This window comes from Octodon degus, unplaced genomic scaffold, assembly GCF_000260255.1.
Source record: "Octodon degus isolate 3935 unplaced genomic scaffold, OctDeg1.0 scaffold00007, whole genome shotgun sequence".
NCBI lineage: Eukaryota > Metazoa > Chordata > Mammalia > Rodentia > Octodontidae > Octodon > Octodon degus.
The window spans coordinates 14,368,484-14,385,988 of NW_004524583.1; the positions used below are offsets into that span (position 1 = coordinate 14,368,484).

General features: G+C 46.2%; 1 protein-coding gene across 3 annotated transcripts; it reads right to left on the reverse strand.

Annotated features, from left to right (window-relative positions):
- Positions 1-3,178: 3,178 nt before the first annotated feature.
- Rdh12 (retinol dehydrogenase 12 (all-trans/9-cis/11-cis)) lies at positions 3,179-16,677 on the reverse strand. Of its 3 annotated transcripts, none has more exons than XM_023701917.1 (7): positions 16,537-16,677; positions 14,151-14,269; positions 13,307-13,462; positions 12,443-12,511; positions 11,476-11,685; positions 7,557-7,746; positions 3,179-3,571 (listed from the first exon to the last, which is right to left on the reverse strand). In XM_023701917.1, the coding sequence occupies exons 1-7, from the start codon at positions 16,602-16,604 to the stop codon at positions 3,469-3,471; spliced, it is 915 nt and encodes a 304-aa protein (XP_023557685.1). In that variant the 5' UTR covers positions 16,605-16,677; the 3' UTR covers positions 3,179-3,468. The 3 variants fall into 3 exon arrangements, with proteins under 3 accessions (XP_023557685.1, XP_004624826.1, XP_023557689.1); XM_004624769.2 differs by having other exon boundaries at positions 12,443-12,547; XM_023701921.1 differs by lacking the exon at positions 11,476-11,685 and having other exon boundaries at positions 12,443-12,547.
- Between the last annotated feature and the right edge of the window lie 828 nt (positions 16,678-17,505).

Genomic DNA, 17,505 nt, shown 5'->3' on the forward strand with positions numbered 1-17,505 from the left:
TCTTGTTTTTGGCAGCATTTACTCGTGTCTGCTCACTGACCAGTGTCCACAATTTATCAAGGTTGACAGTTGGGCAGAAGCTCTGGTTTCTCTTTAAGTGGTAATACCTCATACCAACCTTCCCAAAGTAACCTGGGTGATATTTGTCGAAGTTGATCCTGTGATGATGCACGCCACCAGCATTACCCCGGCCTCCGGGGTGCTTCCGGTGCTCGCCGATGCGGCCATGGCCATGGCTCACATGGCCCCGAAGCTCCCGGGTCTTCCTTAGTCTGGAGGGCATGTCGGAGGCTGAGACAAAAGCGAAAGCACGCTTTCAAGTCTATGTTTTAGAGCTCAAATAAAAAGGAACAGCTGTTTACAGAATGACAAAAACAAACAAGTACGTACAGGACACATGGACATCTTTATAAAATGAGAGTGCAGTCAAATATTTTTCTTGCCAGGTTAAACTATGATGACCTTTTTAGCTTTTTTTTTTTTTTTTTTTTTTTTTTTTTGCTTTCTTTTTTTTTTTATGGTCAGCTCAGCCCACCCTGGGGGCGGGGCTGGCATGGCTTGTGGTGCTGGGGATCGAACCCAGGGTCCTTCATGCTTGCTAAGCAGGCGCTTTAGACCACTGAGCTATCTCCGTGGCCGAGGGTGGGGGTGGGGAGTAGGGGAAAAAGAAGCAGGCGCTGGAAAGGGCAGCGTGCTCGCTCGCTCCGCCCGGCTGTTCTCTTTTCTTTAGCTTGATGGATAGCAGAGAGAGGGGCATGCACTGTTGGGGGAAAAATGAGTTATTAGTTGATTTTTTAGAGTGAGATTTTTGGAGGAAAAAAAAGGACTGTGATTGGATTGTAAATTGGGAGGGGGATTAGGGAGGAATGTAGGCCGACTGACAGAAGAGAGGAAGGCGGGGGAGGGAGGAGAGGCATCTCCGTAGTCCCTGGAAGTTAAAGAGGTTAGAGGGTAAATTGGAAGCGACCGCTGTGACAGAGGCGAGGGCCTTTGTCAGCAGCGGCGGCGACTCCTGCGGGCGGTTCTGCAGGCGGGGGCGCAGGGCAATCTGGTCTGGGAGAGATTGTTAGGCGGGGGAGCTGTTCCTACTTTACAGACTATGGAGTGAGAGAAGTTGAGGGAGGAAGGGAGGGACGCGTCCTCAAAGGAAAAAGAAGCCCGAATACAGGTGATATCCTGCCATTTCTTGCTGGTGTGGTGATAGTTTTTAAACTTTGGAGAATTAGGGGATCAAAAGTTTTTGTATGGGCCACAGAGTTTTACCATCTAATTTATATTGTGGCCAAGCTGTCTGACAGTAGAAAATTAATCGCTTAGGTATTATGGCCTCCCGGAGGCCGAGGGAGTCGAGATTATGGACCAGGCATCCCAATGGGATGTCTTTTGGGGGCTGGGAACAAGTATTTCCCATGGTGACCGAATTAAAAGGTGAGCCAAAAATTAGGGCAAAAGCCTGACGTCACTTCCCACTAAAAAGCTGTCACTTTTTAGCATGGAGTGAGTGTGAGAGAGAGAAGGCTAACACCCACTTTATCAGTTGTCACTAGAAAAAGCAGGGAGCCAGGGGCCAGATGGCCGAGGAAGATGAGTGGGGACCCCGACGTGAGCTCACAATTTTCGAGACAAGAGGAAAATACGAGGCGGGATTCCCCAAGATGAGTTTTGGGGCTCACCTGTGTGGATTAAAATTGGCCGGTGTTGGATACAAGCCAGCAGAGGCAGGCAGCCGAAGCAGAAGCAGAAGGCCCTTCAGTGAGGGAGCTCAAAACCAGGGCAAGGTGTGCCGGGGAGCCACACTACTCACCATTCCAGGTCACAGCACCAAAAATGATAGGTTTTGACGGTGTCGCAGCAGAGAAACAGGCAGAAGGAAAAAGGGAAAGAGACTTTATTATAAAGGGAAAGGGGCTTCATTATCTTAGAGGACACGGAGAAAATTTGGGAAGATAAGAAATTCTCTGGACTGGAATAAAGGGAGGCTGAGGCTTCTATGGCCTGTTGCCAGGGATGGGGTTTGAGGGGGATGTCTAGATAGACCTGAGGAGCTGATTGGGGCCTTCCCTGAGGTGGTGGGAAAGATGAAAGGAAACTGCATCGTGGGCTTAGTTGGAGAAGAAGCGGGGAGGTGGTCTCTGGGAAGATGAGCTGTTGTTTTAAGGGCTTCAGCCATATTAGATGACCACCATAATAATTCAGCAATTTGTACTAGGACCATAACCTAGCAGAGAAAACATGAGAACTAGCTTAGGTGGGCATGAGGTGAGACAAAACTACAGTCAACCAATGAGATTACAAGCACCATTGCTCAGGTAAAATTGATTAAGTCCAGGACCAAATGGGGAAGCGAGTCACATAGCAAGCAGACATGAATACAGAACAGGAGCTCTTCCTGTTGGGGGTTCAGCTAGTGACTCATTTGAGTTCTTTCGAGGTGATTGATACCTGTTTAGAATATCAATCCCTGGTGCCCATCCCCAGGGAAGTATGTTGCTGTGTTTTCTCTTTTGTCTTGCTCTTGAGGCATGGCCCACACAAGAGTGTGTCTCTTCCAAGTTGCAAAGTCACCTTGTCTTCCATCTTGTCTCCTTGAGGCCCTGGCCCTGTCTGACTGCCTAGAATATTTCTATCTAATTCAGCTGCTTACAACAGTGTTACCTCTGATCTTAACCCATGATAGAACTTAGCAGCTCTGCATTTTAAGCTACTTCATGCACTTCTCAGATAAAAAAAAAATGTTAGCACTGGAAGAAATAAAAAAATCTCCCAACTGGAACATCTGATTTTGACCCCAGATGCAATATTCTTAGAAAGTTATGGGTGGGTAGGAAAGATAACATACTATTCTTCCTCTTTACTCCATTCGCTCTGAGAAAAATGAATACGGCAATGAGATGTATTCAAATTTTTATTTTCTCTAGACATTGAGGTGAAAGGAACTTTTTAGAAGAAGAAACCATTGCATGTTGGGAAAGGGGAAGGCTGAACCTCACACAGTGGCTCCAGGGTGTTCAAAGGAAGAAATCAAATTCAGCTGAGCTCAGCCCATTTTCCTGAATTGGTCCAGGGTCCAGGGTAGTGCGTTGCCTTTCAGAGGGCAAAGAGTTCAAGGCAGCAGACTCCCAGAAATGTGTGCTAACACTGACGACCCTGTCACCGCAGCTGAGCACGCGGGCTTTAGCACTGGGGAGGAAACTGGCCCGGTTCCCCGGGCTCTTGTTCTACCCCTGTTGCAGCGTGCCTGGGATCTGCCCGGCCTCTGGTCCCACAAGGTGCCAACTCTCCCAGTCTTGCGAGGAAGGTTCGTAGGCAGGCATGTCTTGGGCCACAATCAGCCTCCCCTGAGGGCTGGGTGGACAAAGGTTTCCAGAAAGGTGAGTAGGACAAGCCTTCAGTGCTGGCCTTCTCTTTGGTCCCCTTTCATCATGGCACGGATAGGGCCTCCTCGTAAAGCCAGAGCTCTTCCCCTGGCTACTCCCACTGGATTCCTAGAAGCTCACAGCTCACGTTCCACAGGCGCTCGGCTGTTTTCTTATTTCGGGCCCTTGGAGATACCCAAGTCCTCTTGCAGTCACTGAAGGGCAGATACAGAAGAGTGAGAACCGACAGTCAGGGGAGGCGCATGGTCTCTTTCTCAGACTACGTTTCTAAATGTATGAAATGCAATGAACTGGATGCAAAGAAATTATCTTGAAATGCTTTTTTATTTTTATTTTATTTTATTTTATTTTTGGTAGTGGGGATACCAAAATACATCTCCCTGCCCCTCAAGTATTTATTTAAAAAGCCCTGAGCTGACAGTCTAGCTCAGTGATAGAGTCCTGGCCTAGCAGTTGCAAGACTCTGATTTCGAGCCGCAGCACCACCAGGATAAGGAAGTCTACGATGGGAGCTGTGTTCTCCCTCCCTCTACCCTCCTCTCTCTCTCCCCCTCAAGCTGCTCCCAAGTTCTTGCCGAAGCAAAATGGGCACACAGTCTGGGGCTCAGGGAACCCAAGTGGCCCTGCGATTTCCAGGGCATCTATAATCCCGAATGAGGCAATTATTTCATTTAATTTCACAAACCTCCAAGTGATACTTAGCATTGCCTTCAGTGCGAATGTAAGCAGTGAAGCCCAGCAGTGGTAGTGACCCTGTGACCTTGTCACCAATAGAATTGTAACTATTTCCTTGTCTCTGGGTTTGTTGCAACTATCTCATCATGCCACTTCTGCTCACCACTGCCTGAAATCTGCCGGATGGCTCCTGGGACTAATCTTGCAGAATATATTAACAGAGAAGCCTATGTGTTCCTACCTTGTAACTTTGTTTTAAAAGTAATTTGAAGGGCCAGGAAGATAGCTCAGCAGCATATGCACCTGCTTGGCAAGTGCAAGGTCCTGGGTTCGATCCCTAGTACCAAATAATAAATAAATAATATTTTTTCCTAATTATGAAAATTCTGTATGGCCTTTGAAAAATGTATTACCAACAGAAGAATAGGGCTGGTGAGATATCTCAGTGGACTAAGCACCTGCCCAGGTAAGCTCAGGGACTGGGGTTCGATCGCCAGCACCACGGGCGGTGCCAGCCCTGCCCTGAGTCATGCTGAGTTGGCCACTGAGGCCGGGCGTGATGGCACGTGCCAGCAATCCCAGCACTGGGGAGGCTGAAAACAGAAGGATCAACATGAGTCTGAGATGCATAGTGAGACCCTGAACCAAACGCAGTTAAAAGAAGAAGAAAAGCTTATGATTTACATATGGCTTTTCTTACACCATTTGCTTTGTTCATGTATCAATAGATATACAGTATAGTCTGCCTCTTTCTTTTACACAGAACTAGGATCATACTATATGCAGCGTAAGGAGAATATCTTTCTCTTCTTAAAATTATATGTGTTTTCCAGGCATAATGGTATATGCCTATGGTGCCAGCTTCTTGGGAGTCTGAGGCAGGAGAATCACGGGTTCAAGGACAGCTTGGGTAACTTAGCAAGACCCTGTCTCAAAAAATAAAATAAAGGAGATGGCTCAGTAGAATAAGTTGCTTGCCTGGCAAATGCAAGGGCCTGAGTTCAATCCAAATAAATAAATAAATAAATAAATAAATAAAATAAAATAAAAGATAGAGTACTGAGAATGTAGCTCAGTCACAGAGTGCTATTTGAGGCCCTGGGTTTAAGTCCCAATATAGATAGATGATAGACAGATGACAGATAATAGATAGATAAATGACAGATCATAGATAGACAGATGATAGATAGTAGACAGATAGATAGATAGATAGATAGATAGATGTTTTAATTGTTTTTTGAAACAGGGTCTCAGTGTAGTCCACGGTGGCCCTGAATATATGATCCTCCAGCCAATGCTCTTGGCCTAACATTTTTAAAATAATAAAGAAATATCTAGAGTATTTCATCTTCCCTCATATTGTGCCTGATTCTCCCTGAAACTCCCTAAAGTAACCACTGCTACTCAGTGTTAGGTATCCTTCCAGACTGTGCTATGTATTTAATGAACACTATTATACATTTTTTCTCACAATGTTACACGGCCAACAGTGTCCCATAAATTAAGCATTATTTAATAATATTATATTTAGGGCCAGGCGTGGTGGCACACTCCTGTAATCCCAGCACTAGGGAGGCTGAGGCAGGAGGATCATTGTGAGTTCAAGACCAGCCTTGGCTACAAAGTGAGCTCAAGGCCAGCCTGAGCTGCACAGTGCGGCCCTGTCTCAGAAAGACAAAATAATAATATATTTAACAACTATAAAATAATAATAATATATTTAACGACTACATAGTCTTATCATACCTTTAAGGCAGTAATTTAAACACTTGGACTCTCGATAGTAGATTAGTTCAATAGAAATATGTACAAACCATAAGTGTGAATCACACATTCAGCCTACATTTTTCTATTAGCTATGTTTAAAAAGTAAAAAGAAGGTGGTTAAATTAATTTTATAAATATATTCAATCTAATAAAGCCAAAACATTTGAGCATGTACTCAGTATGAAAAAAATATTAATAGACATTTTATTTTTTCTGTACTGTGTCTTCAAAATTCAGCAGGCATTTTACACTGACATCACTTCTTCCCCTGGCCCAGCCACATTTCACGTATTCGATGTGGCCAGCTCACGGGGCTGGGGACAACCACACTGACAGCTGACATCTCTGGCTGAGTCAGGCTGCTTGGGTGTCAACCTCAGCTCTACCACTTACAAATTCTACAAACTTAAGTTTCTTAATTATCCTATGCCTGAGTTTCATCTGTACAATGTGTATACAATTACCCATCTCTCAAAGTAGTGATTATATGAGTTAATATACTTAAAAGCTCAGGAGAGCTCCAAACATAGTATAAGAATTCAAGCAACATTATCAGCTGATGGCAATCAGCTACTATAGTTTGTTCCTTCCCCTAGTGCTGGACACTAAGGTTACTTCCAGTGCTTCATTTCAGTGGTGCTTTGAGGAACAGCCTTGAACAAGGAGAAACAGCAGTGTGGCCTGGGCTGGGTTAAGTCCTGGAATGGGAAGGAGATTTCATCCTAGGATTCCTTTACTCTCGAACTCTATCTTCATGCTGAGTTTGAGACAAGAGTCAGTACCAACAACACTTCAGTATGTCAGAGATGAAGGCAATCTTGACAGGAGTGGAACACAGAATTCACAGAACAGAGACGTAGCCTTTCCCATAGCACTTACTGTCAAGTACTAGTAAAGAATTTATGAACCAAAGGCTTAAAGGAGGAGAAAAGATCCATAAGGCCCATTAGCATTCTTTCTGTGGCCTAGCCCACTGGGACAGTCACCAACAGCTTTTATAATTTTTTTTAATTTATTTTTATTTGGTACAGGGTCTCTACACAGCTTGGACTTGTAGTGGTCCTCCTGTCTCAGCCTCCACAGTGCTGGGATTACAGGCATACACCACCGTACCCAGTTTCACTGGCCAGCATAGTGCACCTGAGGTTCTGGGGCTAGCAGGGCATGTAGTACTGGGAATCAAACCCAGGTCCTTGCGCTTGCTGGGCAGGCACTTTTTATTTATTTATTTATTTATTTATTTATTTATTGTATTTTAGGGAAGGATTTACAGAGTGTTCAGTGTCTCAGTACTAGAAAGAACTTGTAGTGATCCACATGTTTAAAGCCTCCCCAAAACCTGGGATTACCGACACATACCACCACACCCAGACTCAATTGCCACCTCAGTGTGCCCCCAGGGCGAGGCTGGCACAGCAGGCCTGGAGGTCAAACCCCCAGCACCAGTGCTTGCTTGCAGGTGCTTTAATCCGCTGAGCTATTTGGTCAGCCCCAACAGCTTTTAGAAAGCTACGAAGTCTATGTGGGAACATGGCACCCAGCTGTAAAATAGAGCCATGAAAACATTCTTTTTGACCTAAGTTTCTAATGTAAACTTCCTTGGAAAAGGAAGTAGTCTGCAGGCCCAACCCATACCAGGATTCTGTTGCTGGGCACAAACTTGACAGCTGACACAAAATGCATGGAGTCTCGCGCCCTACTCACGTCACAGAGAGAAGCCACGCTGCTGCCACCCACCTGAAGTACTTGCCGCTCAGGGGCTCCAGGCCCTCAGCCAGGGCACAGTGCAGGGTGGTCTGCGCCCCTTGCCACGTGGACTTGACAAAGAGGGAGAAGAATCGCCACAACAGACACAGAAGGAAGGAGTGCCGGATCAGCTCGGACCTGACAATGCCTGGGTGCACCGCATAGGTGGTGACCCCTGTGCCTAGGGCAAAGAGGGCACAGTGAGACCAAGGACACACTTGGAGGCCAGGAAAACAGCTCATCTCTGGAGCAAAATACGTGAGAAGGGACTCTGGAAGTCCAACCACGCAGTTCAGAATGTACAACTCCTAGGCAGCCAGAATTTACCCAGGAATGAATCAAACTATTCCAGAAAGATCTATGGCCTTCTCAGCCTTTTATTCTCCAAAAGGTGGGCATCCAAAAAGCTCAAAAATCCATCTTTTTTTTTTTTAATTTTTTTTTTAATGTGTGTGTGTGTGTGTGTGTGGCCAGCTCAGCCCACCAGGGGGCGGGGCTGGCTGGCATGTGGTGCTGGAGGATTGAACCGTGTGCTTTGCTAAACTTGTTCTAAGTAGGTGCTTTAGACTACTGAGCCATCTCACCAGCCCCAAAATCCATCTATTTTGATGTCACCTTTATATCGTGGCTTAAGTGCCAATAACAAAAAATAAGCAGAACACATTAATGTTTTTGAAGGATAATGTTCACATATTAAGAAGCACTGTCAACCATTGGCAGCCATTGTACCTCTACAAGTTCTATGGAAAGAGCTAGCAATCTAAGTGGCAGGTGGTGGGGTAAGGCCTAGTCTTGAGCAGCATTGGCCTGGAAAGTACATCTAATGAGATTTAGGTTGGTGGGTGCTGTTGGAAAGTAACCCATCCCCAAGATGTCCCTGTACCACCCCTCAAACAGAACTTCCTATGTGCAAGGGCTGTGTTCCGTGCATTACTTACATTGTCTCCTTTGATTCTTAAGGCTGTGAGGCAGGAAATAAGACACCCATCTACAGCTGAGAAACCTCAGCCACAGGGAGAGTAAATAAACTGCCTAAGGTCACAACTAGCAGGCTGCAGGGCCCAGGTCTACACCAGTTGTGGCAAACCTATGGCACATGTGCTGCAAGGGGCTGTTTGTATCACTGAAAGCTCTAACAGGTTCGCCATCACTGGGCTATATCCTAATGTAGGGCAAAGAGCGTGGATTCCAGAGCAGACTGTCTGGATTTGAATCCTGGTTCTCGGAAACTTGATTAGGCAAATTCCTTAATATGTTCTGCCTGGGTCTTCCCTTGTGGCAGGCAGGAAATAATAGTGTCCACCTGGAAGAATGTCGCAAGGCTTCAGTGAGTAAGGCTACAACGCATGATGCTTAATTGTTTCTTTGGCTTTATTTCCTCCAGACTTAAAGCCACACGCCTACCCAGGATGAAAACATCTGGTGTCTACCGAGGACCTTTAGACAGACCTTCTGGAGAGTATCTCTAACTGCCAGTCAACAACTATGACTCCCATTCGGGGTACTTCTTTGGGGGTGGGGGGAAGGTTGTAGGCAGCTGAGTTAGATAGAAATATTATCAGCAGACAGGGCTAGGCTCTTGAAGGAGCCAGTGCAGAATAGGACATGCCTTGCAACTATGAGGGAAACAGGCAACTTGCTGTGGGCCAGATCTCAAGACAAAAGACAAAAGAAATGCACTCACACTCCTTAAGGATAAACATCAGAGACTGATATTTTCTCTCTCTCTCTCTCTCTCTCTCTCTCTGGTGGAACTGGGGATTGAACTCAGCCCCTGCGCTTGCTAGGGAAGAGCTTATCCTACTGAGCCATCTCCCCAGCCCCAGGGATTGATATTCTCAATAGGTATCACAAGCTCGAGGAACCTAGGAAGAGCCACTAACCCCAGCCCTCTACAGGAAGAGACTATGTTCTGCATTCATGCCCACTTGGTACTTGACATGCTTCCCCATTTAATCCTTATTTAATCAATTTTACCTGAGCAATTATACTTGTTTTTTGTTTGTTTGTTTGTTTGTTTGTTTTTTAGCAATTATACTTGTAATCTTATTGGTTGACCATAGTTTAGTCCCACCTCATGCCCACTTTGGATTTCCCATTTTGCTCCCCACCTTGGACCTGCCTCACCTCATAGATTTGCTCTATAAAAGCCCCTAGAAAAGGCAGGGTCCTTGGCAACCCCCTCGGGACCTTTCTGTCTCTCTCGGACAGAAACTTCCTTTCTCCCATGAATATATTCCGCTTTTAAAAAGAAAAAGAAAAAAAGATTATGGTGCATGAACAGCTTAAGGTTCCCAATTATTTTTCTTTATTTTTATGTATTTATTTATTCATTTATTTATTTCTATGTATTTTGTACAGGGTCTCACTATGCAGCTCAGACTCATAGTGAGCCTCCTGTTTTCAGCTTCCCCAGGGCTGTGATTATAGATGTGTGCCACCACGTCCAGACTCTGGCCAGCTCAGTTTGCCCAGGGGAAGGGCCAATGTGGCATGTGGTGCTGGGGATAGAATCCTGGGCCCTGCATTTGCCTAAGCAGGTGCTTAGTCCCCTGGGCTACCTTGCCGGCCCTTGGCTTCCAATTATAATAATTATAATTATTATTATAATTATGTATTTTTATGATTACCCTACTCTTCTATTGTTGGTATTCTGATGAAGACCATTGTTCTTGAGCTCTAATTTTCCTTTCAGTACAGCAAAGAGGCCCCAGATTCTCAGATGTCAGAGCACCAGCTCATCTAGAGCTCTAGAGCAGCATAGAATCATTGAGGATTAAGAGGTAGCCTTGGGCCAGGGAGATGGCTCAGTGGAATAAGTGTTTTCCTGGCAAGCGCAAGGGCCTGAGTTCAATCCCCATTCTTTTTTTTTTTTTTGCAGAACCGGGGATTGAACTCAGGCCCTTGCGCTTGCCAGGGAAGCGCTTATTCCACTGAGCCATCTCCCCGGCCCCTCAATCCCCATTCTGCCAAGGAAAAAAAAGAATAAAACCTCCAAGGTCAAGAGGTAGCCTCGACTCATTTAACAGCAGAGAGGACAAAATCAGAACAGGTAGTAGATACAGCCATGTACCCACAGAGCTGGTACTCAGCAAAGTGGAACCTCGGATCCAGGGGCCCAGAACTTAGCCCCGGCTCTTCATCTCAGGCAGTGGCAGCTCTGTCACTCAGCCTACCAAGGCACCCCATGGTCTCAGCAGAGGGCACACAGGAACAAGCACTTGGATTCAAAGCAGAGACCCCATATTCTATTTCTGAGTCTTACACTGGCCATCTGATCTTGAGTTGGGGGCTGGCGAGATAGCTTAGCTATCTAAAGAGCCTGTTTAGGAAAGGGCACAAGAAACGTTTGATCCCCAGCACTGCATGCCTGTGTCAGTCCTGCCCCCAGGGTGGGCTGAGCTGACCACAAAATAAATAACTAATAATGAAAAATAAAACAAGTTGTGGAGCTGGAGAGATAGCTCAGTGACATAAGCACCTGCCTGGCAAGTACAAGGTCCTGAGTTCAATCCCCGGTACCGAAAAAAAAAAAAAATAAATAAATAAATAAATAAATAAAAATAAAAGGAAGTGATCTTGAGTTGGGCACTTCTTTGGACCTCACTTAGGACCTATAAAATTAGAACAAGAATACTGACTTTGCCCGTTACAAAAGGTTGCTGTGAAAATCAAATGAAATTAACCAATAAAATGGAACATACATGTAAGGTAACTTTATGGGGTCCTTAAACCAACTGAGTAGTAAGCTTCCTGGGAGACAAAGACTTTCTGTTGATGACATCACTCTGCCTTAGTGTACAGAGCTACCACCTAAATGTGGGTATTTAACAGCCTGACTCTAAGGGTTCTGGGAACGTCTAATCTGGTGCGTTTATCGTTTTAACCCTAGCTCTTTCTCCAGACTTACCTTGAAGCCTCTTGGCCAACTCACGAGTGAAAAGCAGATTGGCCAACTTGCTATGGCAGTAGGCAAAGCCGCTGCAGTAATACTTCTCACCCTGGAGGTCGTGGAAGCGGATCTTGCCAGCGTGATGCACCACGGATGACAGGTTCACCACCCGCGCAGGAGCAGATTCTTTCAGCCGCTCGAGGAGCAGGTAGGTGAGAAGGAAGTGGCCTACAAGGAGAGACAGCAAGGGACTGAAGGGTAAGACAGCAGCATTGCCTCAGCATTAGTTCGCTATTTTTCAGGGTGTGAACAATTTTTCATACCAAGAGTAACTCAGGGCTAATGGTCAGTTGGTTCCCAGCTAGTGGATTCCCCAAAGCAAGGACTGGAGCCCAACTATAGTGAAGCAATCCCACTTAACCTATATTCTTTTGAACCTCTGCTCCTTGCTTTAGCCAGGAAAAACTCTCACCTGCTGGCTTCCAGTTTCCCCTCTGGCTATGATTACACAACTGTGGGCCCAGGTACACTCAGGCACTGAGGGAAAGTGAATCATTAGTAAAAACAACTCACTTGGCGCTGGCCTCCCTAGAACCACCACCCTGAGGTCTGAACCACAGCCTGTCTTGTACCAGAAGTTCTCAAGGTTTGCTGACCTCCGTGGGCCAACCTGTGGCTGGCTTGCTTCTCCTATGGTTGTGACTTCTCCAGCCCAATCCAGGTGCCTGCATTCCTGGCCCTTCTGGAGAGCCCTTCATTATCTCTGTCCTATGTCAGAATGAAATCTTCTTCTGATATTTGGGGTTTCTTAATGGTGTGGGGAGGAAGGTTTCACTCCTTCAGGCTGGTCAGAAGAAGAGTGAAAACAGGAAGTGTCTGATCTGTTGGCATCCTAGGATCTAAGAAACCATGGAAATTCTCAGCTCTGGAATGAGGTCATCTCTCTACAAAGAACAAGAGGGTTGAGTCACCCAAGGACACTTACCCAGGTGGTTGACCCCAATATGGGTTTCAAAGCCATCTGCTGTTTTGGAATATGGACACAACATTACTCCTGCATTATTGATCAGTATATGGAGCTTCTTTTCCTCTGTCAAGCACAACCAAGGGAATCCTGGAGTTAGTGTGAAGTCCACTAGCTGCCTCTCATAGTCCTGAGTATTTTCCCCTTGCCCTTGTCCATGAACTCTCTGTTGGGGCAAGGCCATCATTCACTTTGCTCCTGTCTTCTAAGACAAGGTGTGCCTTGGCAGTCAGTAAACTATCCCCCACCTGGACCAACTTCTCTGGTATTCAGTAAGTACTGCAGTGTGTTTCTAAGTTGAGGCGCTCGAATCTTCTAGGTTGTCCATCTTTTCAGCAGGTATGTATTGGCTACCAACTGTGGGGCAGGCCCACTCTCCCAGGCCCTTGCAATCCAGTGGTAAAACAAGGCAGACCCAGTCCCTGCTCCTCATGGATTCTACAGGCAGTGACAGAGCCAGTAATTTTCTAAGATCCAGAAGAATCTTAGCTGTGGCACAAGCTCACCTAGTGCCTCTGGACACAAAAGGTTGATTTTCTGGATTGAAGAAGAAGGCATCATGGCCACACCTTAAGGCCAAGGTACAAGCCCAGACAGAGCTGCCACCCCCAGCATTCCCACTGCTGAGCAAGAAGCCCGTGTGGAGCCTGCCCAGCTTGTCTGCCCACCATACCCTTGCCAAATCGCTATCCTGATGGCTCTCATGGTGGAACCTGTCCAGTAGGATCGTGGTAGTCCTGATGCCAGGACCAGAAGATGGCCCAGGGTGGAGCAGCCACTCCCATACTTGCTTTCCTGCTTCTTCTCTATGCCTGCGAGCCTCACCTGCCAGAAAGCCCTCAGCAAAGGCTCGGATGGATTTGGTGTCAGATAGGTCCAGTTTCCGCACCAACACCTGGGAGTTCTTTGTGTCTGCTCGGATTTCACTGGCGGCAGACTCCCCCTTCAGCACATCTCGGCAGGCAATGTATACTCGGGCTCCTGGGGCCGGGACAGAAATGCAGCATATTCAGGGGGGAGACTGAAGAAAAGGTACAGTGAGTGACCTAGGGACTGGTAAACACAGCACTCTCCTGGCCACCCCTAAAGTACTGCAGTGCTGTACTGCTGCTTCTGGATTCTCATAGAAGCACTGATCTGTCTTCTCTGGCCAGCTTAACCCCAGGCCAAGAACCTTGGTTTAAAACCCCAGTTATATTTTGGTGTTTTGGGTTTTTCTTTTTGTGTGTGTGGTACTAAGGATCAAACCCCAAAGAACTCAGGGCCTTTGCACTGGGCTATATCCCTAGGCTTTTTTTTTGAGACAGGGCCTCATTAAAATGCTAAGTTGCCCAGTGTGGGCTTGAACTCCTGCCTCAGCCTCCTAGAGTGCTGGGATCACAGACGTGCACCACGACACTCTAATGTTTAATACTGCTTATGATCTCCTATTAGCGTAACATACTTGACCAATATTATTATACAGAGTTATCATTAGTTCCCTTTCTTTATGTAACCTGGAAGGAACAAGAAGGTCTATTGAAAGCCAGAAAACAAGTTAGAATCACACTGGACTTGAATCCCAAGTTCTGGGAACTCAACATCCTGAGGGGAGGGAGAGACAAGGCGCTAAGGGCAGAGTCCCCAGTCAGGAGGAGAAGGCCTGTGGAGCTCACAGGGAAGTGCTCACCTCTGCGCGCGAGCTCTCTGGCTGTCTCCTTGCCAATGCCTGTGTTGGCGCCGGTGATCACCACCACTTTTCCAGGAAGCTGCACATTGGTTCTGCAGACTCCACCAGCAAAGTACTTCCTGTCAGGAAGGGAAAGAAAAGCATCACACCCTGTCCTTCCCAACTGAGGCTGAGATGCGTGAAATAAAACTCACCAGGCTCAAAGAATATCTTGAGGCTGGAGTCAGGACCCTTAGGAAGCTAGACTGCGTGGCACTTGTTTTTAGTGGGTAAGGTGGTAGCCAGTTCTGGGAGCAGTGTGGAATATCCTGTGACTGCAGATGATCCCCCAGGCAGCAGCATAAATGCTTTTAAGCCAGGGCTAATGGAGACATTCCTTTTTAAAATGTAATTATTATTATGATGAGTAGTAGTAGTAGTCGGGGGTACTGGGAATCGAGCCCAGGACCTTGGGCGCACAAGGCAACTGAGCCAACCGCGCCACATTGCCAGCCCCCATCTTCCTTTTCCAACAACAAAGGTATGGAGCTCCTGTTGCTAGAGGTTCCCAGAGGTCAGCTTCCTCTTCCAACCCGCACTCAACCCATCTGGGCACTCAGGAGTCAGCTGTCCTGAGCCTGGGTCTTCACAGAGAGTCACTGACGAGCGGCACCGGGGCGGGGGTGTGGCAGCATTAAGAGTTTGATGGGAATGTCAACCGCTACAGCCTCTCTGGAACCCAGAAGGAAGCTTCCTCGCAAAGTTAAAACTAGAAATCCCATTTCACCTAGCTAGTCCTGTCTAGGTACTTTCCTGAAGGAGGTAAGTTCCCTCATGACAGTGATCCACCCAAGCCCATGTTGATAGCAGCATAACGTAAAATAGCTAAACCTTGGAAGCAGCCTACGTGTCCATCAACAAATGAATGGACAAAGAGAATGGGGATTACTCCTCTGCCATAAAGAAGGACAGACTTGAGTCATTTGTGGGAAAATGGATGCACGTTGAGGCCAGGATATTAAGTGAAATAAACCAGATGAGCCTAACTAGCACATGATTTCTCTTATATGATAAGCCCGAAATAGAAATAAGTTAAAGAGCAAAAGAAAAGATAACAGGAAATAGGGAGCTAGAGTTCCGTAAAAGAGATGGAAGGAGTGAGGAGGGAGAGGAAAGGAAAGGGATTTAAAAAAAAAAAAAAAAAAAAAATTCAAAAAAAAAAAATGTTTAAAAAATTTAAAAATAAAAATAATTTAAAAAAAGAATTCAGGGCCAGGGAGATGGCTCAGTAGAATAAGCGCTTGCCTGTTAAGTGCAAGGGACTGAGTTCAATCCCCGGTTCTGCAAAAAAAAAAAAAAAAAAAGAATTCAGATGTGTTACACACATGTACCAACTCCACAATTTGTATAGTCAATGTGTACTGCAAGTGTAATAATAAAAATAATAAACACACAAAAAGACTACAGCTCCCCCCAAATAAAACAAATACTGAATACTAAAATTTGACAAATGCCACCCTCAGGCTTTGTCTCCCATTTTAGTGAGCAGGGCACCCTGATAGGCTTTGCGCCATTGTATTAGGAATTATTAGGAATTTTATTTTGGCAATCAGCGCACATGGAGAAAACCTCCCTTGTTGATTTCTCAAGCTCTGAACAAGATCAGAGTGGGCAGAAGCAACAGCATTTGCCAGGTATCTTCTGATTGTCAGGCACCTAGCCTGGCACTTTCTGTGTAAGATTTTAAGTTCTGGGCTGCTCCACCACTGTATGCACAAGACAGTAGGGAAAACTGAGGTCTGTGAGTTTAAGTCACCTCTGCTAGCAGCAGAACTGGAATTTAAGTGCAGGTCTCTATGTCCAAATGATATTGTCATTTAACTGTCCCTATTTAATTTTCTTTATCAACAGTCATTTAAAAATTCTCCACAACACACCTTTCTTTGACCCCTCCAGAAATCCCACAACTGAGGAGCCATTCCAAAGCATTTATTGAGGATAGTATCAAGGGGAGGAGAGTTTGCTTCCTTCCCAGAGTGCCTGGCACTTAAGAGAGAGGCCCTCAGCATTGACACCCCCATCCATAACAACACAGCAGGGCCACCTCGCCCAGGGATAGAAAAGAAGGGAAGATGTCATAGAAGCCCGCGGGAACAGAGTGAAAGAGCAGGCACTGCCGCCTAAACCGGCTACTGAGCTACTTAACAGTCATTCACTCCACCTCCTAAATCAGCTCCACCTCCAGCTACCCCAGGAGCTCCCTTCTCACTTTCCACCCTGGTATCCAAGACCCTTCTTTCTTGCATCTTCTGCCCTACCTTTCTCTCTCAGTCTCTTTCTGCAGCTGAGAACGGGCTCCCAGTGCCGGACTCCACCGACTATTAGGAGTTGTTGAATTAAGACAAACCTGATGGATGGAGCTGTCACGTAGAAAACTGAAAGGAAGCAGGTGAACAGTCCCAAAATAAGCAGCATCTTTTCGGCTTCTTTAGTGATGCCGCTCCAGCTTTTACCCCAGGTCTGGCTCAGGCTCCTGGTCTGACTCCAACTCCAGCGTCTGCTTCTTCTTGGCTCGCTCCTCTCTCTCCCGGTCACTCAGCAACAGCCTGGCTCTAAGCAGAGCCCAGAATCCTATTTAAATCCAAGAGCTGTCAGAGCATAGCCTCCTGGGAAATGTAGTCCTGGAGGGGAGGATTAGTGGAAAGAGCAGTACCTTGCTGAAACAACCGCCCTCTAGTTCACCTACCTCCAGTTATCTCTTTTATAGGGAATGTGCTCTCTCAGCTACACCACCTCAACTCCTTCAAGATAGAATACTTTTTCACTTTAGCAGCAAACCCCCTAAAAGCTGGGCATGGTGATGTATGCCTATAGTCCCAGCTACTGAAGAGACGGAGCCAAGAGGCTTGCTTGAGCCCAAGAATTTGAGGCCAGCCTGAACAACAAAAAACAAAACCCAGACCTCATGAGGCTTGAAATTCAAGTGTGACTCAAATAGAAGGATATGCCAGTGGGCATGCAGTGGGTGTTTCTTGGAAATGGCCAACTTTTATTAAAATGTTTCTGGAAGAAAAGTTAATTGGGCAAAAATAAGATAAAATAGGAGCTGGGTGTGGTGGTGCATGCCTGTAATTCCAGCACTCAGGAGGCTGAGGCAGGAGAATCATTGTGAGTTTGAGACCAGCCTGAGCTACAAAGTGAGCTCAAGGCCAGCCTGGACTGTGTAGTGAGACCCTGCCTCAAATAAAATGACAAATAAATAAATAATAGGAGGCTATACACTAGGCACGGTGGTACATGCCTGTAATTTCAGCAGTCAGGAGGCTGAGGCAGGAGGATTACCATGAGTTTAAAGCAGCCTGGGTACTAGGCTAAG

Coding starts and splice junctions, on each gene's coding strand:
- Rdh12 (XM_004624769.2), bottom strand. CDS start 16,604: ATGCTGCTTATTTTGGGACTGTTCACCTGCTTCCTTTCAGTTTTCTAC. Junction 14,270..16,536: donor GTGACAGCTCCATCCATCAG/GTTTGTCTTAAT, acceptor CCTTCCTGACAG/GAAGTACTTTGCTGGTGGAG. Junction 12,548..13,306: donor TGCTGAGGGCTTTCTGGCAG/GTGAGGCTCGCA, acceptor TGTGCTTGACAG/AGGAAAAGAAGCTCCATATA.